At 31.6% G+C, this 26,764-nt stretch overlaps 1 protein-coding gene across 1 annotated transcript in view; it reads left to right on the top strand.

Annotated features, from left to right (window-relative positions):
- ADGRL4 (adhesion G protein-coupled receptor L4) overlaps positions 1–26,764 on the top strand; it is an 89,810-nt gene that overhangs the window by 30,298 nt on the left and 32,748 nt on the right. The window contains exons 3-5 of the mRNA XM_049771481.1: positions 20,783–20,935; positions 25,641–25,790; positions 26,592–26,662. Coding sequence (XP_049627438.1) covers positions 20,783–20,935; positions 25,641–25,790; positions 26,592–26,662 — 374 coding nt within the window. The remainder of the gene's footprint in view (positions 1–20,782; positions 20,936–25,640; positions 25,791–26,591; positions 26,663–26,764) is intronic.

Here is a 26,764-nt window from a genome sequence, read left to right as displayed (position 1 = left end):
AAGTTTTAAGTTTTGGCACATTTCGAAATATGTTTTCATTAAAGTTTCCTCAGTGATTCTAGAAAATTGCTGGTACTAGTGGTAAATTTTGTTGTTAAAATATTAAAATATAGATCATAGATAAAATTAATATAATGAATGTACTAATATTAATGTAATTAATACAATTACTATTAAGTAGTATGTTTAATTAATATAGATGCTAGAATAGAGAAAAATTAATAAGGTCTTTTAATGTGATTATCTTGCATTAGTCCTGACTCAAAATGTTTTTTCTATTTTTTAAATATATAAAAAGTCAGCCAGTTTGACTCCAATTTTCTAACTGGTAAAAGAACTAACAAAATTTAACTCACATACACTTTGTAAGGATAAAATAAAAGAACAAATACAAAGTACTTACAAATTTCAACATCTGGATTGTACTTGATAAATGTTAGTATGTTCTTGTAATATTTGTAAAATGCAATAAGTTTTCTTATAATCTATTTCTCAAAAGGACACTTCATCAACTATGTTGAAGAGTGAGTTTATGAGAAAAAATAATAAAACAAATATCAGCCAACAATGACTTGAGATATTACACATTTATTATTTGCAGAAAATTTCCTATGTGGAAATTGTAGTTTTTCATCTTGAAAGCAAATATAGCACCTTTCTGTTTTGTAATGCCAGCTATAGGATAGTTAATTTATTTTAAATGCATAAATAGTTGGTAAAGGGATCAAATATGTCAATGTTTTTTTAATTTGTAGAAATCAAAACTACTGACTATCCTAAGATGTAGAACACAAGTGCCAGATAATACTTATAAGACAAGTGATTGGAGAAATAATACAGTGAATAAGGTACTTATACTTGGCTGACCCTGGTTTGATCTTCAGCATACCATACAGTTCCTGAGGCACCACCAGGAGTATATTCCAAAATTTTGAGCAGGAGTAATCTTGGGCATCACCAGATGGGGTTAAAAAGAAAAACAGCCCGGAGAGATATTACAGCGGTGTTTGCCTTGCAAGCAGCCGATCCAGAACCTAAGGTGGTTGGTTCGAATCCCGGTGTCCCATATGGTCCCCCGTGTCTGCCAGGAGCTATTTCTGAGCAGACAGCCAGGAGTAACCCCTGAGCGCTGCCGGGTGTGGCCCAAAAACCAAAATAATAATAATAATAATAATAATAATAATAATAATAATAATAATAATAATAAAGAAGAAGAAGAAGATGCTTGGGCCCGGAGAGATAGCACAGCGGTGTTTGCCTTGCAAGCAGCCGATCCAGGACCAAAGGTGGTTGGTTCGAATCCCGGTGTCCCATATGGTCCCCCGTGCCTGCCAGGAGCTATTTCTGAGCAGACAGCCAGGAGTAACCCCTGAGCACCGCCGGGTGTGGCTCAAAAACCAAAAAAAAAAAAAAAAAGAAAGAAAAACAAACAAACAAAAAATAAAAACACAGAACAGAACAAAAAAGACAAGTGACTTTGATTCTATTTCCAGCCCTCTTATTTATTCCAGCCCTCATATTTTATATATACATATTTTCATTATACATATGCTTTATAATTTATAAAGTGTGAATTAAGGTTTAAATTTTGATACTTATCAATAAAAAGACTGCTTTTCAACTTAATTACAAATATAGTTTTAATTTTTTACCTCTATTTTTTATGTTGTTAATTGTGGATGCCACACCTAGCAGACTGGGGAACAGGATTACAGTTAGATAATTTGAAGATCGCATCCAGGCGTGATCAATGTGCTATGCTGCTTGAATAACATCCTTAGTATTGGATGATTTTTTTTTTTTGCTTACCCTTCACTATTTGTTTGGATCATTATTAGTAGGACTCATTAAGACATACGTTGTGTTGGGGATTGAATCCAGTTCAGTGATGTGCAAGTCAAACATGTACCTCTGTGTTAAAACCACCCCAAGGACTGAATTCTTTTTGTCATTATTCTGTTTTAGAGTATGGCTTATTGTAGGGAATCCCATTGGGGTGGATAATATGCAAAGCAAGCAACTTAACCCTGGAAATAATCATTTAAAATGGTAAATCCTACCCTTTTTTTATTATTATTTCTAACAAGTAGCAAATCTGATCATTTCTATTTACTTACAGACCTTTGTATATATTTATATATTTATTTGGATTTGGGACCACACCTGCCTGTGCTCAATGTTAATTCACAGTACATGGAGAACCATTTGTCTTTGATATTCAAAGACAGATTATGTGCTCTCAGGGCCAGTGTGGTAGCACAGTAATAGAGCATTTGCCTTGCACGTGGCTGACCCAGGACAGGTGCAGGTTCAATCCCTGGCACCTCATATAGTCCCCTAGCCAGGAGCTATTTCTGAGCACAGAGCCAGGAGTAACCCTTAAGCACTGCTGGGTATGACTCAAAGGGAAAAAAAAAACAGATTATGTGCTCTTTTATTTAAAATAAAACTCTAGTTATACTTTTTATTAATATGTTATTTGTCTTGATAGAAAATTATTGGATTATTTGATGAGAAAAAATGCTTTATTTTTTTCCTTTTATAACTTTACTGCTTGGGGAAATATAGGATTACAAGAGCAACTAAAACGGTAAGATGTTATAGAGGGAATTCCCTTGGCCTAGGAGATACAGGGTTTCTCCACCCCTGAAGTATACTGTCATGGGATTAACTATAGACTCCTTGCCTGATCATTTACTCACCCCTCGGTGTTTTCGTGGTGTATGGAAGACTTCTGCTTCATCTTAGATGGTAAAATCAGACCTCTGTATCTAAAGATCTTGGTGACTGTGCAGCTCAAGGAATGGAGCTTATGATGAAGTCTTTCTTTGCCACCCATTTTCAGCATTTTTGATTTCTTTATTTTTATTTATTTTTATTATTTTATTTTTTCTTATTTTGTACCCCATTCTATTGCTTTTCTTTCCTTCAAACAAAACCACATAACTCTATTTATCTAGCTCTGCCTCTTAAATAGAGGGGGAAACAAGGGAGGGTTCCAGGACCAAACAGATATACGATCACTAATAGTAAGCTAGACAAAGAGAAGACCACCTACTGTAGCAGCACTGGGGGGTGATGGTGGGGTATATGGGTTGCAGAAAGGGAACTGGGATGGGGGAGGACAAATTTGGTGATGGGTATTCTCCTGATTCAATGTTAATATGTACCAAAAATACTACTGTGAAAGATATGTATGCCATTATGATCAAAATAAAAATTCAAAAAAAAGGAAAAAAAACGTTAAGATGTTGTTTTAGGTTATGTTTTTTTCTACTAGTCTAGAATTGTCATGCTGTAAATAAATAAATAAGAAGTAGTCTTTAACTACATCTTTTTGTTTCACAATTTAATTTAAAATATATTTATTATAAATAAACAAAAGCAAATGCAACTTTTCATTCAAAAATAATAAATCTCCAAAATAACGAAAGAGATAGTACAGAGGTTCAGAATGCATGCTTTGCATGTCTTAAACCTTGTTTCAATCCTGAATAGCATATCAGGCTTCCAATATATCGAGGTGCAGCACAGAAAGCTGCCAAGCATAACCAGGGTGACCCAGGTAATTCTCAGCATGATAGAGCTAAGTAGCACTGCAACCTCTAGTCCTTTCATTAAAATTGCTATTCTGGTTGACGAAAAATCACTGGTGCTGTTCTCCATTTTCTTGAGCATTTGTTAGAAGTCCCACCCTTCACCCAAAAATATGAATTTTATAAAGGAATATCAAAAATACATATTTTTATAATAATAGGACTCTAGGCTAAATTATGATAAATATAAATTGCATTTCTAAATTATGACTATATTATGAGTCAGGCAAGTGTTTATTTTTAAATAAAGATACTAAATAAAGATACTTCGCAATTTTATGTATTATAGCCAATTTGCCTATGCTACAAATTGTTGAAAACAATATCCAGATTTTAGAAAGGTACAATAATATTAATATCACCATTTTTAGCTGTAAACAGACACAAAATTATTTGCTGGAATTGAAAAGAAGTGGTTTAAATGAATTCAGGACTGAGTTTATCTCTTCCTATTTCAAGTCTTTATATTTTTAACACACCAATAAGCAAACTCACATTCTAATTATATTTTCTCCTCTCTAAAATATCTAGAATGAATCATTTAGCTATAACCAAGAAGTTCCCATTTTCAATAAATCTGCACAGCAAAGTCATTAGGCAAAGCTAACTGCTATCACAACTATCTTTAAATAGGCTTTGAAAGAAGAAACTTTGATACTGTAATAGAAAACATTATGGAAGCAGAAAACAGTATTTTATTTGATGAATTTAACAATATCTCAACTAATAAATTGGCTGTCATCCTTGCCCAGAATGGAGATAAGGGGGATGAGGACATATAGATGCCCTTTTTGGCATGCCAATTTGCAATTACCCCCATGACAAAGCACAGTTTTACTATGATTGATGAAACATATGAAAAAAAGAATGGGAGAGACTTAAATGGAAGAATTTTATTAGGCTTTGAAATGACATTGTTAACAATAGTGCTGAGGGGGAAATAAACATAAAAACATTTTAAGTAGATAGAAGGAAGACAACCTAATCCAAACTGCCTGCAATGTCCTTGCTATATTCACTTACTTTTGCATCATATATGTGAATGTAAACAAAGTAATTCTCAGGTTGTTGATGCAATATTTTTAGCTTTATAATTTGATCAGAAATCATGTCTAAAATAAAAATGATATACCTTGAAGATTAATGCATTTTTTTCAGTGTGAAAAGGATTTATTAAACATTTTTAAAATTCAGTAATAGCATACTCAGGTAGACAGGCACTATAGTGACAAAGAAATGTACATTATATAGTAATATCAAATCATTCTGATCTTCAACATTCATTTTCAAGTTGGACAAAGATTTTGAATCAGTCGCCTTGCTCTTAAGTATTCGTATCTCAAGTTTTATAATCAGTTTTACCATCCCATATTGGGTCAGATCACTGGTCCAGAAAATAAGGCATCATGTCTTTTTTCCTAGGGTCTATACTATTAGCTAAATCATCTTCTCACAGCTCAGTGTACCTAACCCAAAGTATAAGGCTGCAAAACTGATGAAGGAAAGCAATTTCTGCTGGCCCTTAAGGCAATTATTTTCAGGCTAGAAGCATGATATTTGATTACAGCCAATATAATTTTCAATTTAAATAACTATAAATTACTCACACCTTTTCAAATAGCAACAATTTTTAAATCAATGAACACTTTCAAGAATTGAAGTAATAGCCATGTGTTTATTATATGCCCCATAAAGCACTATTTCTTTGCAAACTTTAATTATTTCTTGGGGACTTGTTTTTATATTGTGTGTAAATTTATTTTTATCTTTTTTACTTAGAAATTATGTAAAAACAGTCAAATGACTTATTATTTGAAAGCAGTTCGACATAAATGATAAAACAGTTTTGTAGTATGCTTTAGGATAAATAACATGTCTTACTATATAAATGAATGTCATATTCATTCCTAGTGTTTAAAAAATAAAAATAAAATTTAGTAGAATTCAATATGCAGATTCCATCCAAGATTTTTGTTTTGCTACAAATATTTCAAAAGTATATAAAATATTATCTTAAAAATAATATTGAGAATTTACTTAATTTTGTTTCTTTATGTTTTAAGGAAATTATAGGATTATGCAGAGAGCAGATTGATATACCAATGAGTTGGGAGGCATTGGTGTGAAATGTTGCCCTGGTGAAGGGGGGATGTTCATTTTTATAACTAAAGCCTAACTACAAATATATTTGTAATCATGGTGCTTAAATAAAGATATATTTTTTAAATGAAAAGAAACTAAGATAATAAATGTTAGATTAAAAATAAGATATTCCAATAAGATAACAGAACAAAAAGGAAATGTGCATTTTTTAACAGAAGAATCTGTGCTGCAGTTTGTTCAATAAAATTTCTATATCTCTTACAAATTGTCATATCAAAATTTAAATAGTTTGTGTAACAATGTTAGTGAAACTATCACTCTGGACAAGAATAAGGCACTGAAATAGAGTTCTTGTCAGGGTTTTGACAAGAACAGGGTACTAAAATGATATTCATGGGGTACTTTTAGTAATAGTATTGAAACAAGGTTGCCTAAAAGTAAAAAGAGAGAGAGAGAGAGAGAAAGAGAGAGAGAGAGAGAAAGTGACAGACAAGAACAACATTTCTATCAAAGAGGTAGATGTGCGAGCAGAATATATTAGTTAAACTTGGGATATTGGCAGCAGGAAATATACACTAGTAAAGTGATGGGTGTTAAAACATATTACTGGAACTCAAACATGAAAATTTGTGACTATTTCAGTGATTCATTTTTTTAATTTATAAAAACAAAAAAATTGTAAGAAGTTTGTTATTAAAAAGTATATAAAATGATTAGGTTTGGGTACATATCAGAAGACTACATATTATGGTCTTTGCAATGACCACATGTTTTTTTAATATTGCTATGTATTTTCTGACACTTCTGAATATACAAATAGCAATTAATGATCTTTTACCTGCACAATTTTATGTTGAAAATAGAACAAATATGGGAATGGGGACATAGCACAGGAGTGTTCAATCCTAAGCACCAGATGTCCTCCCAGGCTCTACTGGTTTTGATCTCAGAGGCTCGCATTGAATCTGTAACTCAGTTGACCAAGTCTCCAGGAATTGCCTTTGGACTTCCTGAACACTACTAGAGAGCCCCCATCAAGTAAATTAAATATTAAAAAATACAAATAAAATATTTGTAGAGAGTTTATATACCTACACAGCCAAAATATGGAAGGTATACTTTAATAATAGTAGAAATAACATGTTTGATGGGAAGTTATCAAATAATATTTGTAGTATTTTTCTTAAAACTACAAAGTATTTAAAAACATGACTGAAATAACATGGAATTAAACATCAGATCACAAAACATGGCAGAGGGTACTTTTCTTTTGGGGTAAGGGGTTATTGTTCAAAGATTATTTCTGACTCTATGCTTAGGAATAACCACTGATTATCCCCAGACCATCTATATTTGTTTCCAGGTATCTAACTGGATCACCTTAGCTTCACTACAATTCTCCTACTTAATAGAATAAATGGTCTATATTTATTTATAAATATTTCATATGTAAATGTGCAAAATATACATATTACCATTATAAAATTTCAATTATTTGAAAAAAACTATTTGAAAAATAATTTGCAAATATTAAAGATGCCATCCTGAGAAATAAATACATTAGTATTTATTAGCATAAGAACTATGACAGTACCTCAAATTTAATAACTTCCTGTTCAAATAACACTTGGATCTAAAACATGCATGATCTATGATTGAGACAATTATGTTAAAAACTCAATAAAAGTATCAGAGCTATAATTATTGATTAAAGTACAAGTAATAATGTTTATTGTCAGATTTATGTTCTATTATAAAAGCTTTAATTTAATAGAAAAATAACTTAAGTATTTATTTGGGAATTTGTGATGATTTTATACTCTAGCTTCTACTTATAACATAAATTTTTAAAATGTCATGTATAGAGTTTAAAATATCTGAATAGTGTTTGCAAAGTGTAATTGTTTTCTAATAATTGCATATCAGGCAATTATTTTTATATTGATTTTTAACTTTTCAAGTCAATTATATTGAGATACAATAGGTTAAAATAATATCCTTATTTCATATTTCTATTGATCATATATAAGGTTTGTTCCCACTTGGGCTTATTAAATAGTTCTTTGCTTCTTAATAGTTAGCATATGAGAAAAATTATCCATTATGTGTTTTTTCATGGAAACACACAGAATACCACCCTCTAAATCCATCCAAGATTAAGAAAACTGCTAGATTTTTTTCTCATAGCTGAATAATATTACTTTATACAGTTGAATACATAATAAAATTTATTTATCTAATTAACAGCTATTATACATTTTGGGTAGTTTCCAAATCTTAGCTATTGTAAATAATACTGTGAATAACATAAATATGCTTATGTCCGCTTGAATTAATGTTTTGTGTGCTTGGAGCAGATACTCAAATGTGGCACTTTCATTTGAAAGCTTCATTATTACTTTTGTGAAACGTTTCCAAACTCTTTCTAAAGTGAAACAACAATAACACCAAACAACACTTATTATTCCCTGATCCTTTTTTTCTGTAGAACATTATTGCTGGTGATATGATGTGATAAATATATTGTGATACTCACTGCCATGTGTATTTTTTCATTTCTCTAATAATTGATGGTAATGAACACTCTTTATATTCCTTTAGACCATGTCAATCCAGTTTTACTTTAACAATTGTTGGATGAAGCTCTTTGCTCCACTTCACACATTAACATTATTGTAAATTCTATTTAAAATTTACTCCATTGATCATTATTATGAATTCAATGTAAGGTTTGCTCCGTTGATTTAAGAGTCTGTCTTTTGACAGTTTAAATATTTATTTAAATATTTATAGCACTGTAGTATATGTAAAATTTGGTAATGCAATGCCTCTTGCTTTTTCTCTCAGAATTATTAAGGATGTTGGTTTTATTTTTACTTTTATTTTGTTTTTTTGGGGGGGGCCACAGCCGATGACACTCAGGGGTTACTCCTGGCTTTGCGCTCAGAAATCGCTCCTCGCTTGGGGGACCAAATAGGACTCCGGGGGATCAAACCAAGGTCCGTCCTAGGCTGTTTGTTTTGTTTGCTTGGTTTTGCATCCTCAATTTTTTAAATAGTTTCTTTATTTTCACACCGTGGTTACAAACATGTTCTCATTTGGGCTTCAGTCCTAAACCTTTTATCCCCATCACCAAAGCAACTATTCCTCCACCAAAGTCCACTATTCCTACCACCCTCTACTTCTTGTTTTTTAGACAGGCATTCTATTTTTCAATTTCACTATCATTATCATGATAGTTGTCAGTGTATTTATTTCTTTAACTGCACTCATCACTTTTTCTGGTAAGCTTCATATCATGGTTTCGTCCTTCCAGCCCTCATCTCTATTGCTTCTGGGTAGTATTAACACACTGTCTTTTTTTTTTTTTTAAATCCCATAGATGAGTGACAGAGTTCTATGTTTATCTCTCTCTCCCTCTGACTTATTTCACTCAGTATAATACTCTCCTTGTCCAACCAAGTATAGGCAAATTTTATGACTTTGCAACTGCAAATCTAAGCAAAGGCATTCTACATAGTTGCCAGGAAAAATATGAAGGATTCTTGAGTTCTTGATGAGAATGTTATGATGCCATTTAAATTATAGAATCATTAAAGCATCTAATGAGCACAGATGTGAAGATACTCAACAATATATTAGTAAACTGAGTACATTCTTTAAACTCATCATACACCAAAACTGAGTGGCATATATTTCAAGGATGCAAGAATTGTTTAAGATATGTAAATAACTTAAGATGCTATACCAGGATACTTAATGGAAAAAAACATCATTTTTATATCTAGGCAAAATACCTAACAGACAGATGTACAGATGATGGTTAAAATATGATAATATATTCATCAAACTTATTAAACTTTAAGATATCTAACCATACATATAAAATTAGGTTTCACATTTTGCCTATCAAATTAACATTGTTTGCTCAAGAATAAACAAAAAGGATGGCTCACACGTGCTACTAATGTCAATCTAAATTCATATAGTTTTCTGAGAAGTAGTTTAGACATATTGATCTATATTTCAACACATATCACTTTAATACTGTGGTTTAGTACATTTTGTTATATTAAATTAACTATCCTAATTATAGAATTCTATTATATTATTAGTATTTGTAATATAATAACATACTTTTTAGTCATTTGAATATATTATTTTAGGAAGATAAAACTAAAACTAGCTCAAATTATTATTTCTATATTGCTTGAATTTTATATAAAATGCTCTATTATATTATTTTCCCATGCTGTTTTCAATATTGTCATTTATCTTTAAATTTTTCACAAACCAAGCATTTTTTATAATTAAATTTATCTTGACTTTATTTAATGACTTTACATTAATTTATACTTTGATATAAAATATGAAAAAAATTTTATCACATTAAATCTAATATTGATATAAATATTAATATATAATTTATATATTATATTGATATAGACTATATAAGTATAAGTAATACAGTATAAATATATATAATAAATATATTATACATATAAAATGTAATAAATATATATAATATTAAAATTTTGTTTATTCATATATTTTAAAATAATGTTTATTGTGACCAAAGTGAATTACAAATCTTTCACAGTAAATAGTTAAGGTACATAGTGACATGAATCAGGGCCATTCCCACCATCAACGTTTTTCCTCCCTCCACCCCTGTTCTCAGCATGCATCCCATATCTTCCTCATCAGCCCCTTGGATTGCTAGGGTAACTGCTCCCCTTTGTGTCTAGCTTGCTATAGATTGGGTATTAATTCTGTTGTAATTGACTTTGGTGTTTGAATTTGATTATTTTTTATTTGCACTAAATGTTCATACGACTGTTTGGTCCTGGTACCCTCCCATCATCCCCCCACTCCCTCCAATTATGAGCAAAACAAGATGATTCAATTTATGTGGTTATGTTGTCAAAAAACAAACAAACAAAAAAAAATACCAAAACTGGGAGGACTCTGTCTAGAGGTTACAAATATCAATTTAAAAGAAGAAAAAGGGCTGGAGAGATAGCATGGCGGTAAGGCGTTTGCCTTTCATGCAGAAGGAGGGTGGTTCGAATACCTGTATTTTATATGGTCCCCTGTGCCTGCCGGGCGATTTCTGAGCCTAGAGCAAGGAGTAAGCCCTGAGCACTGCCAGGTGTGACCCCAAAACAAAACAAACAAACAAAAAAAAAAAAAAAGAAAAGAACAGCAACTACAAAAAAAGCACCCAGCTACTAAGAACAACCACCATCATATAATAAGCATGAGAGCAAAAGAAAATAAAAATAAAAAACATAAAAAAAGAAAAAAAGGGAAACAAAAGAAGGAAAGAGAAGAAAAAGGAAAAAAAAAGGAAGGAGGGCTGGTGTGGCAAGGTGTTTGTTTTTTGGCCATAGGCACAGTAAGTAATGGGAGGAATTTTCGTGGCCTAAGAGATAACGGGTTTCTCCACCCTTAAAGCATACTGTCATAGGAAAAATACATGCTCCATACATGCTCATTTTTCATACCCCAAGCTCCTTTTTTATGATGCCAGGAAACTTTACTGCTCAGTTGTGGATGGTAACATTACTCCTCTGTAGCTAATAAAGGCTAGAAGTGAGACTTTCTTTTAAGGTTCTAGAAGTTCTGTTCCATCACTGTTGTTGTGATTAGTCTACTGTAATTAGTGGTCTTGGGTTTTGCTCAGATACTAGGACAAAGGTGGTTGGTTCGAATCCAGGTGTCCCATATGGTCCCCCGTGCCTGCCAGGAGCTATTTCTGAGCAGACAGCCCGGAGTAACCTCTGAGCACCTCCGGGTGTGGTCCAAAAACAAACAAAAAAAACAAAACAAACAAACAAAAAAAGAATGACAGGCTACACAATTTCTATGCCTTGGTTCTGTCCTTTGCTTTTATCCCAGGCAAGACTTTTTATTCTAAGTTTTTATACCAAGCAGAACCAAAACAGGGAAAGTTAAAGAACAAAATAGAAAAATAAATAAATTTGAAAAAGTAATTAAAGAAAATAAGTGATGGAGGAGGCTACCTTTACATTTAAGAATAAACTCACTAAGAGATATTACTATAGAGGTATTAAACATACAAGATATAGGCATCCCCATAAAGTCTTTTTAGACATTCTTGTGAGGGGGTGAAAACCAGGACACTTTTCATCCCACATTAGGGTCTTACTGAGTTTGAGAAATGATTTGCTGCAGTGAGGGATCCTTGAGCTGGGCATTCTTCTGGAGCTGAGTTCAGTAGAATATAACAGTCCAAATTTGGAGCAGGGTGAGAAGAAGGGCCACATACCATGATTTAGCAGGAGAGTTGGTTGGAGTTTCTTGCCAGGGCATGAGATGTGGGACAGAGAGGGTGTCCTTGCTCTTTGGAAACTGGGTGGTGTTTTATTGGGGCAGGAGGTCAGTCTCAGTACCTAATAGAACAGGGTAAAGAGGGTTAAATAAGGAAAGTTAATGGATCAGTATTGGGGAATGAGAGGATAGAAGGATTTCTGAAGTGGGAGGAGGGATAATATATAAGAGGTGCTATATACACTATAGGCATAGATTGTTTACAATGTAGGTTTGGCAATCAGAGAGGAGTCACTGTCTACAAACTTATGCCCACATATAGACAGATATTAGAGATCTATTCTTAAGTTGTTGGATGCCTGACACTCGTAGGATGGGTTTTGAGTCCTTAATAAATATTCAAAAAATAAATTAATTGGCTCAGATATAGATTAGGAAAGAAATGGAAAATAGAAGATAAGAGAGAAAAGAAAGATAAGCAAATGCAGTAAAAATAAATAAAAAAATAATAAATTGGGCCAGTGCATCGGAGTCGGAAGGTTTCCCAATTTCTAGGCACTTCATGAATGATGTGGATGTCTTTGCAAAATGAAGGTTTCAGGGTTAGATACTGGCTGGAGCATTTTAAGATAAAGGTAGTTTTATGTCTAGAGTACTAAGCAATATGGTAATAGGGGTATAAGAGGTGGCTACCCTATGAAGTATTGTCCCCCGCATCTTATGTGTCGAGGTTCCTTTACTAAAGAGAAACTGCCAGTTTGGACTTTATTTAACATAGATTAAATTGATGAAGAAGAAGGAAGGAAGTAGGAAGAGAAAACAAAGAAAAAGAAAAGGAAAAAAAGAATGGTAATTTGCAGAAACGTATTTGATGAGTGGACCTGTAACATAAATTTGTGGTGTGCCATTGACTGTTTCTGTGGTCAGAATGATCATATGCTTTAGGTCCTAAAAGAAGACATAAAAAAATGGGTAAATTGGAATATTTTATCAAGACATTGTCATAATGAGTACTGTATAGAATATCTAGTATGATTGAGCACCTAGGCATAAAATTAGGGTGTCCACCCTATGTTTCCAAGAACCACTGTGGACAAAGAAGCTGAAGGGGTTTATTTTATGCCTGGTAAAGGTAAAGACATTAAAACATATTGCTAATAATCACTGCAGCTGAAGTCCTGGCTTCCAATCATATTCTGCACCTGGTTCTGTGGATAAATACATCAGATATTATTATAGAGGCTTTGTACTCAGAAGGTGATTGCTTACCCTGTTCACTAAAACTACTGTTTCCTTTGTTGCTGATTTCTTTATGGTACAATGAATGGATAGTCAAGGCTTTGAGTTGCCCCTCTTCTGCTTGGTTTGAAACTTTTCCTCACTATATGCTGACACTTATGATGTTTGGAGTTTCTACCCTTTAGACCACTGAATTCTTCACAGAGTATTCATATATTGGTGTCTCAACATTACTGTAACTTAAATTTCAAGTAAATTTATTATATAGAAAGTTATAGTTGATTTTATTGCAATTTAATTAACCCATGCAGTGCTTCTCAAATAATGTGCATGCCCCCCCGGCTGGGGCTCAAAGGCTCCGTAAAGGGGGGCGCGTTTGACCTTGGCAAACACTGTCATAACAAGCTAAGCCCGTGTTTATGTCTCATGACACAGTTATGTCTTATGACACAGTTTCTGTGTCCTGCTTCAAACCCCACTTCGAAAGCTATGTTTGCAAAACGTGCTCATTGTAGCCATTAATCCAGACATCACTCTGATTAAAAAAGTCAGCTTAAATTATTTTATTGTATTTTTTGTTTTGCAGGTTAAAGTTTTTTTAATAAAAATTACTATTTACTATTAATGCTCGGGGTGGCAAAAATGTTTTCTTCTTCCTAGGGGGGCACGACAAAAAATAATTGAGAATCACTGTATTTAGAGAAAAGAGACTTGCCTTGTTATATTGACTAGTCGTATATTTAGTTAATTTTTGACTGATATTTTTATTTCACCATTTTTGTTTATTCATCGATAATTCCATTTTTTTCTTAACGTTGATGTTATTATTTTACATTTATTCTTTTTCTTTTTTAAATAACACAAATTCCTATTAATTTGCTATTCCTGCTACTCATAATCAAATTATCACAACCATGCTTTCGTGCTTATGAAAATAAGGAAACACATTTGCAATGTTTTTATTTCCCACAGAACTCTATTCTTACCTTGGCTACACAAATAAATCTTATGAACTATAGTATTCCCAGACTATTATATTTTGTTTTACAGTAAATATTTATACAATTCTAATTAGCTCTTAATCTATGCATTAATAATCATTCAGTTGTCAAAGGTCAATTGTCCACCATTTATTTATGTCCTCACTCCTAATTATCTTTTGTTTATGTTCTCTCATCTAAATTCCGTTTTTTAGTTGTAACAGTTTAGTGGTGAATGTGTCTGAAAGACAGATTATATGGGTCATCATACATTCTGAACCAGGCTTTTTATCTACAAATTATATTCTCCCTGATGAGAAACCATTTTTATAAGAAAATAAAGAATCAAATGTATTTTAATGACTTTCAGTGATATTATGCCCACTACCCCACTTACATTATTAAACAAAATATGACTATTTAAAATTATTTTCCTTTACAAATTAGTCACCGAAATTTTAATAAATGAGTGCTTATGAGAATTTTGTCACTGACTTTCACCTTGAATATACATTACTCAATAATTTAAAACTAATACCAATAAAACAATTTATTTCTAAACTATTTTTATAACCCTCAAATTATTGCTTAAAATTATTACTTAGCATGCAAAATTATTTATACAAGTATTTACACAAGTATTAATATTTACTATATTTTATTATATATACATTGCAAAAAATTTAATGTGTTGATTCATATCTTAAAATAAATGATATCCAGTATTAGATAAAGATATTTGTTTTGCCTCCTCTCTATAATCAGTTATACTTGTTTTTCTCTAAAATGTATATATTAAGGAGCTGGAGAGATAGTATAGTTGGTAGGGATATTGCATTGAATGCAGCAGAGGTGAGAATTTTATCCCCAACACTCTGTATAGCGCCACCCCAACCCCACCAGAAGTGATCCTGATTATAAAGCTAGGAGTAAGCCATAAGCACTGTTATATATACACATGCCCTAAAATGTGTATATTAGTAAGCTCATAAAATATAGAACAAAATATTGAAGGTATTATAAAATAAGAAAAATGTCTTCAGTTTTCCATTCCCAAAGGACAAATAAAATGCATAGACAGCAACTGTGGTCTATTCTAAGGGATTTTCCCCCCTGGCTGGTATATTCATATTAACATCTTTTCCAAGGTAAATCAGCATATTTTTATTTAAGATCAAAGAGTTTAAAATGATATTTGCTATTCAAACTGTTTAAAAACTCATTTTCACTAAATATTTGTTTAAAACATTCTTGCATAAACATTATGTTTTTATTATAGATTCTAGTTTCTTAACCATAATGTTAACATTTAACATTTGATTCCTCTAGCTTTTCCTTTGCTAAATTGGATTTCATAAATCTGCCCATGAAAATCTGAGTTTAAACACTATTTTATAATTAGAAAAGAGAAATGTGGAAAGTTAATCTTCAGTATTAGTTTTGTTCTTTGTTTTTGAAAACAATACTTCTGCATAGATGAATATATATGTGTATGTGTCAATTGTAGGTTGTATATTGTATTATGTTCAAATTCCAGTCTGCTTTTAGAGACTTGGATGCAGCAAAATAAAATCATCAGAGAAGGGAAAATCATAACTCATATCTACAGTAACTTTTTTTTGCCTTATATTGAGGACAGTAGTGGCATCAGCTTCAGAATAGAAACAATAACTATTGCTTTTCTGGTGACTGACTGAACTCATTCTCATTCACTGTAGTTTTTCCATTTTATCCTTTGGTTAAGCTGATCTCCCCCCTGTCATACCTCCTTGCCTGTAAGTTTTCACATAGCCAAATAAAGAAAAAGTAGAAAATTTTAATTAATAAATTTGTAATTGAGGTTACTACTGTGATACCCCCAAGTCCACTAGAGTAATGGTATATAAGATGTGGGGCACTTGTCTGGCATTACAGCCAATCCTGACTTCATCCCATGCTCCACAAATGGTCTCTTGACCTGCCAGGAGTGATCCTTGAGCACAGAGCTAGGAATAAGCCTGATTCACCACAGGATGTGGTTCCTCAAACAAGTGAAAAATCAGAAACTTATCCTGAAGTGCTACCCTTCCCCCAAACTTCCTGCCTATCTCACCTGGAAAGGGAGACCCCTTCCACAGGCTGGGAGGGGGTCTTTGGTAATTAAGAGTGGCCTAAGGCGAGAGGTGAAAGGCAGACTCAGCAGGGGAGATGCAGGAAGAGGAAGAGAGGCAGAGGCAGCTGAAAGAGGCTGCTTAAAAAATCTCAGATTAGAGGCCATGTGAAAAATATGCACATGGTCGTTAGTGCCTTATAATAAAGCTGATGTCTTCTGAAACTTTAAAAAAAAAAAAGATGAACACTGAACCAAATGCTCTTTAAAACAAATGCACCTAGTAGGCTGCCTTAGGGAGAAATAACAAAGAAAGCTTTAGGCATTGTTTCACCTCTGACATACAGGGTGTGTTTCACAAAGAATCACATAATAGTTAGGGTCATTTTAGTGTTCAAATGTACAAAACAATACTGGCAATCATGTCTAGAGGGGAAAAGTGCAGATGACTGATGGGGTTAACAATTTGTAACTTTGAAGTTGTAATCAGACAATAATATCAGAAGTTCTAGGAAAGGAGATTGAAGTATTTTCTCTTTTAAATAATTTTTTATTAACTGTAATCATTTGAAAACTAAAATATAATAAAAAATTCTTGTTCTAATTCATGAGTCAGTGTAATAAAGTCAATAAAATCCTAGCTTATTTTACAGGAAATAAAATTTAAAGTTAGTTACCAATAATGTTATTACTAAGATATTGATAATAATCATTTTTAGTTTGAGAACTAGAAAACTGACTGCTAATTGTGTCTTGTTTAGAAGCATATAAAATGACAAAGTATTTCTTACAATCTAATGCATATACATATAACTTTATTTTCATAGGTAGGTAGTCTGTAGAATAAATACCATATCCACCAGATTCTTTGTAAACTGGGTGTTGATTTAATTCACATAAACTTTACATTTCTTCATTAGTTAATGTGACATATCCATCACTGTGAGACTCTAATAATAACATTAATGAGCAATGAAAGAAATTGATCTGAAAGTTTCTTCTCAGAATCAAAAAAGTGTATCTAATTATGACTACAAATCTGTATTAACTAATTAAGTAATTGCAACAAATCACAGAAATAATTTGACCAGAAATATATTGAAAGCTTATTTTTGACAGCTACATATTTTCATTGTATAGTTTTGTGCAGTTTTCTAAGAAACAGCTCCTGAATCATTCTGATCAGCTGTTAATTAGTACTAGAAATAAAAATAAATCAAGAGACTTTTGGTCTTTTTTTCTGGTTCTTTCTAATTTATGGACCTTATCAGTTTATTTGGGTGGCAAAGGCAAGCTAAGGCAAATCATGGAAACGAATAAAGAAAAAGCAATGCAGCAAACCTGACAGTAAAATTTATTCAAACTAGTGAAAACAAAGGCAGGCAGAATTAGAGAGAGGGAAGAGAGGGCCTGTTAAGAGATTCACTTAATGTAGAGCAGCTTTTTCCTAGAGTTTCAGACTAGGGTAAAATTCTTTGTGCTTTAGAATAGGACTTTAGTTCCAACTCATGATACTATACAGGTTTATTGTTGACAACCTTCACTATTGATCTTCCTATCTAATTGTATTGCCTAAATTCTTTTTTTTTTTGTTTTTTTGTTTTTTGTTTTTTCGGGTCACAACCCGTTTGATGCTCAGGGGTTACTCCTGCTAAGTGCTCAGAAATTGCCCCTGGCTTGGAGGGTACCATATGGACACCAAGGAGATTGAACCACGACCTTCCTTGGCTAGCACTTGCAAGGCAGACACCTTACATCTAGGCGCCACCTAGCGCCTGCCCGTATTGCTCTAAATTCTTTATCTAAATCTAAACTCTCTCATGAGGTCCCGTATAAAGCTTCTCGTTGTTTCTTTTTGTTCAGGGACCATTTATTCACCAAATCCCTTCAAAACAGAGCTTAAAGTCATCATTGATCTCTTTCTCTTTCTTTGTGTCTCTCTATTTCTCTTTGTCTCTCTATCTTTCTTTCTCTACTTCTGTTTAAAACATTTTATTATGAAAATTTCCACATGCACAAAATAAAAATTAATATAAACAAGCATATATATCCAGTATTTAGTTGACTCAATTTCAATTAATACCGAAACTAGATATTTCTCCACACTTCTTTCTCTACCAGAATCACCTAAATATTTCAGGACTATAGTTGATCACTGTTTCCAACTTTTCCTTTTTTATTTATGCATACATTATAGTGTTTTTACAAGGTCTGCCTAGATCTTGGTTATTTATTTTTGAAAAAAATTAATGAACTAGATTTTTTAATTTAAAAAAATGTATTGATATGCATTTTTGAAACACAATAGAACATATTCTAACTATCTAGTTCTCTATCCAAGTATAATGTTCCTGCAGATTCCAGGCACAAGGCCGACCTGAGTTCAATTACCAGCATTCTATATGATACCCTGAGCCCACCATGATGGTTTCTGAGTGCAGAGCCAAGAGTAACACCTGAGCACTGCCAGGTGTGCCCATAAACCAAAACAAATATTATTTTTCAAAAGCTCTATTCTATATTCTATGATACTTGCCTAAATTCCTAATATTCTAAACCTTCCCTGCAAATAGTCTTTACCTATTGTAAAACAAAAAACTTTGAGGAAGGTTATTCCCTTCATTAGAATTATGCATGCTATATTCAATTAATTTAAGTCTTTGTTCTTTTGCTCCAATAATAATAGATATAAATACTGCTGTTAAATAAAGAAATATGTCTTTTTAGTTCTTAGAGTGGTCAACTCAGTACATTTGACATGAACTAGTAAGAATTTTGCTGAAATAAACCAAACATTTCTTCATATTATCAACTTTTTTAATTTTTTTTAAATTTTAGAATTTAGGTGCTTTATAAACATATTTCTATATAACAACCTATCTATAAAATTTGTTTCCATCGCATGAGTTAGATTCACTCTAGAGTCTCAGGATCCATATAACTAATAAATTTATTTGAATAATGGAAATAAGAGCAAAAAGAAATTTTCTTTTTCCCTATAATATGCCTGTCTGATGATACTTTCTGAAAATGAATTATGAAACTTAACCCTGGGAAATTTAAAGCTATTTCAATTATTCATATTTATATATTACTTGATAAAAATAATTTTTCCTATTTCTGCTCTTTTGATGAAAGGTTAATTTTATAGGAAAATGTTTTATGGAATAAAATTTCAATCTGACCATTGGGGAATTTGCAATATTGTATATACAATTCAGAGATTGAAAAATAGGAAATATTTTTTTCCAACTTTTTGATAAGCCAATTTAGAGCCATAATTGTGAATTTTGTCTTTTCTACTAATTATTATATTTTCTGGTTAGTAAAATATGTTTTATTCAAATAACATGTTATATTATTTTTAGAATAATAAGATGATAAAGTAACTTATATTTTGGACTTAGACTGATATCTTAGATCTCATGAGTCTCTTTTCTCTTTTTTTGCATATCAATTTTATAGTTTCAGACCATAGGGATACCATCTTCATCATTCCTTATATTACCAATAACCCATCTGCGAGCTCAAATTTACTTCAAAGTTAATATAAATTCTTCCCAGTATGCTGTGAAAGGAGTCAAATTTTAAGATAATGATTGAAACTTTTTTTTAATAAGAACTCGATTATGTGTGCCTGTGTTAACTTGCTTTAGAATATGAACTCTGACAGCAAAGCACAGATCCTGACTTTTTGATTAATTTTTACTTATTTCCCAGAATAGACAAATTCACATTTGGGGACTGTGAACTCCATAAATATTTGAGTAACTGAATCAAGTTCAATGTTTATGAAATGTTTTTCTTTAACTGGGTTTTGAGTTTTATGATTACCTTCTTTGTTGCTCTCTGTAAGTTTAATAAACAAGTCTAATTTTTATATATTCATGAAAATATATATTTACCTCTGAGTGTATACACATAGTTAATTAAATTTTATAAAATATTTCTGTGTGCAAAGTTGATAAGTGTTTAGATTAATAACATTTTCTATAAAAATTACTCACAACTTCTATTACACTACTATCATATATTTGTCAATTTTTTTCACTCCTTAAATTGTTTTTGACACAAGGGTGCAAATATCTATCAAATGCTAAATCTGAACAAAGTGTTTTATATAATACTTTAAAATGTTTGGAATTTTAAGTGTTTTATGTGAAATGTATATTTTCAAACATCACAAGCCCCACTACTTTTTATTGTGGGGTTTACAAGGTCAACACAGACTTGACAAAATTTTTGTTCAATCTAGATTCAATGACTTGATTACATATTTGTGAAGATATTCTAATTAGGCCAGTCACTGCAAAGAAAACCAATGACATTATAAAGATAAAAACTGTGGATTGTTTATTGTTTAGTATTAACCATTTTACAAACAAACCTATGTTTTGTCTGTTTTATATACAAAATTTTATAATATTATGTTTTATTTTAATTACATAAATATAAAAATGGTTTAAATTTACCTACCACAGATGACAATGAATGTGGAAATTTAACCCAGTCCTGTGGTGAAAATGCTAATTGTACCAACACAGCCGGAAGTTACTATTGCATGTGTGCCCCTGGTTATAGATCCAGCAGTAACCAAGAAAGATTTATCACAAATGATGGAACCATTTGCATAGGTAAGTTCAACTACACAACTTGAATTGTTAAAATATCTCTAAGACTTATTGCCTAAAATTTGAACCAACTTTTGCCTGTCATCATGTATTCTAGTTTTTAAATACTTCCATAATTTTACTAATACCTTATCTTTCCTAAATAAACTTACGATACAAGAAAAAGAGGTGATTCTTTAAAATTAAAAAATAAATAACTTACAAAAAGTTTTTATAAATCATTGAGTTCTAACCTGATGGTAAAGAACTAAATAAAATAATTTATTCAAGAAAATTGTTGGGGCCGGCGAGGTGGCGTTAGAGGTAAGGTGTCTGCCTTGCAAGCGCTAGACCAGGAAGGACCGCAGTTTGATCCCCTGGCGTCCCATATGGTCCCCCCAAGCCAGGGGCAATTTCTGAGCACGTAGCCAGGAGTAACCCCTGAGCATGTAAACAGCTGTGGCCGGAAAACCAAAAAAAAAAAATTGTCAATTAAAACACAAGATATTTGATGCTTTTTAAATTTGATCTCTGAAATAAATTACATTTCCTTAGAAAAATGTTCAGATCAACATCACTTATGAAAGAATTGTACCAGTATTCTTATTGGCTGATAAAAGTTAATCAGACTTTGAATCCTGCATTATGCTTCTCTCAACCCTAATTAGAAAATTATGTCATAAAAAAAAAAGAAAAAGAAAAATTTTTTGTTTGTTTGTTTTGGGCCACACCCGTTTGATGCTCAGGGGTTACTCCTGGCTAAGCACTCAGAAATTGCCCTGGGCTTGGGTAGACCATATAGGACACCCCGGGAGATCAAACCACGGTCCTTCCTTGGCTAGGGCTTGCCTCTAGCGCCACCTCACCGGCCCCGAAAATGAAAATTTTGTCATATGCACTAACTTCTTTCAAGGGGACAGACACCTTTTTTTTTTTATTTTAAACACTGTGGTTACAGGTTGTTCATAATACAGGTTTTTTTTCTCCAGATAAAGTAGTTAATGATTGAATTATAGTCATAAATGTACAACCACCTTCACCAGAGAGGACACATTTTAAATTCATCTGAAAGTGAAATATTATTTTGTATCTGAAGGGAGTACATAAAGTTATTTTTTAATGTCTTTACACATTGAAAATAGCTCATGTATATCAATAAACATAGACTATAAGTATTTGAATTATAATCTGAGAAAAAAACACGTTAGAAATTTAGAAAAGATATTTTATTTTGGAAGACAATATCTCTAGAGGCAAAGATTTTTAAATTTATAGATAATATTTATTGTTTTTCTAAAATGTGCTTAATTTACAGCATCTAGTGTTATTAATTGTGATTGATAATTATCTACAACTTACAAGATTAATTGAGACCTGCAGAGTTCATTCTCATACCCAAATATTGAACTTGAGACTTTATAGCAAATATAATGTGATGCTTCTTCTTTACACACATAGCTAAAAGAGAGATATTTATATGCCTGAGAGAGGGTACAGAAGGTAAAATAATTTCCTTCACACAGCCAGTGCTGGTACTACATATGATCCCACAAAAGAGTGATCCCCGAGATAGAGTAAAGTAAGCCCTGAGCACCACTAGATGTAACTCAAAGTCCCTTCATCACATTCCCCCCAAAATAAAAGGAAACAGGTTAATCTAGGACAACTAACTCTTTTGATCATAGACATAGTGGGTTTCTAATCATCAATTTGCTAAGAAAATAAATGATAACTATATTATTAAAGTATAAATTAGAAGAAAACATCCAAAAGTTGTGCAGTAAATTTCTAATATCTAAAAAAGTAAATCTGTCTTTTGTACTTAGGTTCAGATTAGCCCATAATATTTATTGTGTTATGTAAATGAGAAAGATTTTATAGTCCACAGAAGTGAAGGATTCACAATTTTTTGGTTTACACTTTTTTAATAAAAATTTACACATTTTTCGTAAAGGGAGGAATGAATCCTACCTATGTCTAGAAAATCATTATTGTTTCCATAGAACACTTACGTGGCTTGAGCATTTATATTTTCACTTTGATCTAAATAAAAAAAAATTCAGTGAATAAAACTTTACAAGGACTAAATGAAAATATTGTTTTTGTTGAATAATAAATTTTTATATGGCTTACTCAGCAAAGAGTGGGCTTGGACCAATTTTACCAATGCACAGTGGGCTTAACTGATATTTTTGTGGGTGAAGCATCATCTCATACCTATAGCTGCAGATGCCACCAAGGCCACTCCATGGGGGTATATGAAATTGAAAATAGAACTGGCATGGATATTTTCTTTGAGCTATCTCTTACGTACCAGAATTATCATTTTATCTTTAATATTTGAAGCACAAGATTTTTTAGACTGTAGTGTTACAACATACTTAGGAACTAGGAATATATCTGTGACATTCTTTTTAGAAAACTCACAGCACCCATGGGTGGTTCTACTCAAGCCTACTATTATCTCTAGTCTTAGAAATATTACATAATATGTACATGTTACCCTTAACAGTGTATTTTTTATTATATAATTCTGTAATCGCCACTAGAAGTGTTATATAGTCAGTGAAGAAGTATGCCTTCTGGCATCTTAATCACTAGAATATAATACAATTTTCACTGTTCTCCCACTTGTCTCCGAAAACATCTGTCTTTTCATCTGAACATACTTATTTTTAATATATCTCAATTCACAAAGGGTTATATTTCTGTCTGTTCTTACTCTTTACAAGTAGAAAGTTCCCTGATAGAAGTACTGAATCAGTGCTGCTGCAGACATAAAAACATTCACAAGTATGATTGAATAACAACATTTTATGGGGTATCATATATTTATAATTTAAGACTCTTTATCTCTGTACTCATTTATTATTCAGATGCTAGAAATTGCCTGATGTTTTTTGCTAATCCCTTTTTAATTATTTTAAGTAATCAGTACATCTGATGGCTATACTAAAACCCACTACCCACTATTGGATTCTTCAATTTCTGTTTTGTTTTATGGATTATTTATTGGAAAACTCATTCTTGGGAAAATTGTTATTTTTAATCAGCTAGTTGTCCTTAAGGAATAAGTTTTCTGAGAAACAAAGACTATTTTTTTTTAGATAGAGAACAATTTTTAAATTTTTTACTATGTTAAGCTTCAGGAAATTTGAACAGAGCATTATGATTCTAATCCCTTACTACATTAGTGTGTAATGTAGGTTCGTAGTTATTATCTTGTAGTGTATTTTTTATAATCTGTTGCCCCAATTTGAAATTTGAGCTGATGTTGTAATTTGATATGGATACTAATCATAGTCGTTAATATCAGACATTAGTAAATAGCAAAAATAAATCCAGATTGGCAATAATGATATAAGGAAAAATATTTAGTCAATATTCAAATACTATTTCCACACATAGAGTAATTTACAATAGAAGACTTTGAGTAATATTTCAGTCCAGAAATACTTTTATTCTGCTTGGTATCACTGTAAAAACAGAACCTCAGATGCTTGTTTTAGGGAGTCTTGTTACAAACTTGCATTCCAAAAATGGGGAAACTGAGGCATCCTATAAGTTTCCTCATTCTTACCAGGTAGAAACCAAGAACTCATTCATCTTTGATTGAAGCACCCCACATATGTTCTAATAAAGAACTATTTTGTTAAAAGCTATTTTTAAGCATTACCCAGTCACGTAACTTAAATTATGAGAGTAAGGAATTAAATTAAGGTTTGGAATTTTCAACAGAAGGAATCTCAAATCACAAGTTTAGAGTTATGAAACTTATTTTTATTGAAGTTTAGAGAATTTAGTTAGGAAAATAATATAAAGGAAGCAACAAAGAGTCTGCAGTTTATTTAATGAGAATCAGAAAATCAATCTAGACATTTAAGTAAGGGTAGAACTGAATTGTGTTATTGTATTTGTTGTTGTTGTTATTGTTACTAAGACATTCAGGGGGGAGTCTAATTATAATTAACCTATTGAGAGATGATGAGTTTCCAAGTCTACCTTGAGCACAGATACAATAATGTAGGTCAAATAATGCATGCCATGGAGATAGTATAGCAGGCAGGACACTGGCCTTGTATGCAACTAACCCAGTTTCTATCCTGGTCACCCTTTGTACATATGACTATTTGAACATGTGAAACTTAATTTGTGCAAAGTATTACTTTATTAGTCTGTGTGTATGTTATTAAGATTAGAAAAATATATCTGAAAAAATGATAAACAAGCTTATAATTGAGTTGTCTTAGTCATGTTGCTACATCCTGTATTTTAGAGTAAAATACTTTTAAAAATAATGTTTTCAAGGAATAAAATATTGAGTCACTCATACTCAAAATTACTCTATTTGAGCTATCACAGTCAATTGACTAAGTTAAATCTAGCTTAATACTAATAAAAATTCTTAAATGTCCTTTAAAAGTTGGCTCTTTATTACATTACATTATATGGTCAATGATGAATATTACTTTCATGACTTGAGTGCTGACTCATGCTATTTGTGAAACATTCAAAAGTTTAGCCCATGCATAATATTTTTACTCTATTGGATAAATGAATTGATCAAATAAAAGTTACAAATATGTATTCAACTATGTTTTTATGCCATTATTCAATTAATTGTCTTCAATTTTTGGGTTTTTTTTCCTTTGTAAATATGATCTAAAATCACCAAGAGAACTTTTACTAATAGTTATGGAAACTAAATAAAATTTTTAAATATTTCCAGATATAGATGAATGCAGTGAGTCAGTTGCTTGTGGTGATCATGCAATATGTGAAAATGAGGATGGTGGGTATCATTGCTCCTGTAAGGAAGGTTATCAGGTATCCACTGGAAAAACACAGTTCATTCCTAGTGATGGCACGTACTGTCAAGGTAAATTATATTCTTAATTTTTTTAAAAGCTATTGCACTACACTTCCTGTGCTCAAGACTTTCTGGTTGTTCTGAACTCAGATATTTTACCTCAAAGGGCTCAGGACTTCCATGTTTTCAACTCAGGTTGGCTTATGCAAGGCAAGAGCCCTAACCAATGTGCTACATAATTGGTCACTATTTTCTTAAATTTTGTACAATACTGAAGAGCTGTATATATAAAATATGCAAGTATAAAAAATTTACTTTCCAAGAAATATTCCAGTATTTCGTTATTGTTTAAAAATAGAAATGTATACATCTTTATTTAAAGTAGTACCACCTATTGAGGTAGTTACATTCTTTTCTTCTGAAAAATACGTTACATTTTCTGTAAATTCTATATATTTTAGAGAATAATACTTATTTTGCATGAAAAATTATGAATAAGAAAATTATAAAAATTTAAATAATATAAGGATAAATATGGTTACTAGATGTGTTGGTTTTGGTATTGGTTTTGGTTTTTGGTGATACCTGGTAATAGTCAGGGATTACTATTAGCTCTGCAGTAAAAAATTATTCTTGACAGTGCTCAGAGGACCAAAATGGTTGCCAAGTATGGAACTTATTTTGGCTGCATACAAGTCAAGTACCTTATTTATCCATCATTGTAATTTCATTCTGGCCCCCAAGAATATGTTTTAATCATCAAATAAGAGAAAAGTATCCACTACTAGCATAATAATTTAGAGTAATAATTTTAAGTTTATTATAAAATCTTTATGCAAGACTAAATATATAATCTTTTATTTTTTACAGAAAGCATGAAAGCAGACTGCTTTTTAGATAATGCCTGTATCACTGCAACTATTCATAAAACAATAACAAGAGTAAGTAGACTAGTTGAATTAAATGTTTACAATATTGACATTTTAGTTTAAGTTAAAATCCTTCCAATATGATATTTTAAAAAGACTATATTTGTATGTATA

This window comes from Suncus etruscus, chromosome 4 (genome assembly GCF_024139225.1).
Source record: "Suncus etruscus isolate mSunEtr1 chromosome 4, mSunEtr1.pri.cur, whole genome shotgun sequence".
NCBI lineage: Eukaryota > Metazoa > Chordata > Mammalia > Eulipotyphla > Soricidae > Suncus > Suncus etruscus.
Note: the sequence above shows the minus strand (reverse complement) of the source record. Positions and strands in the feature narration are given on the sequence as shown.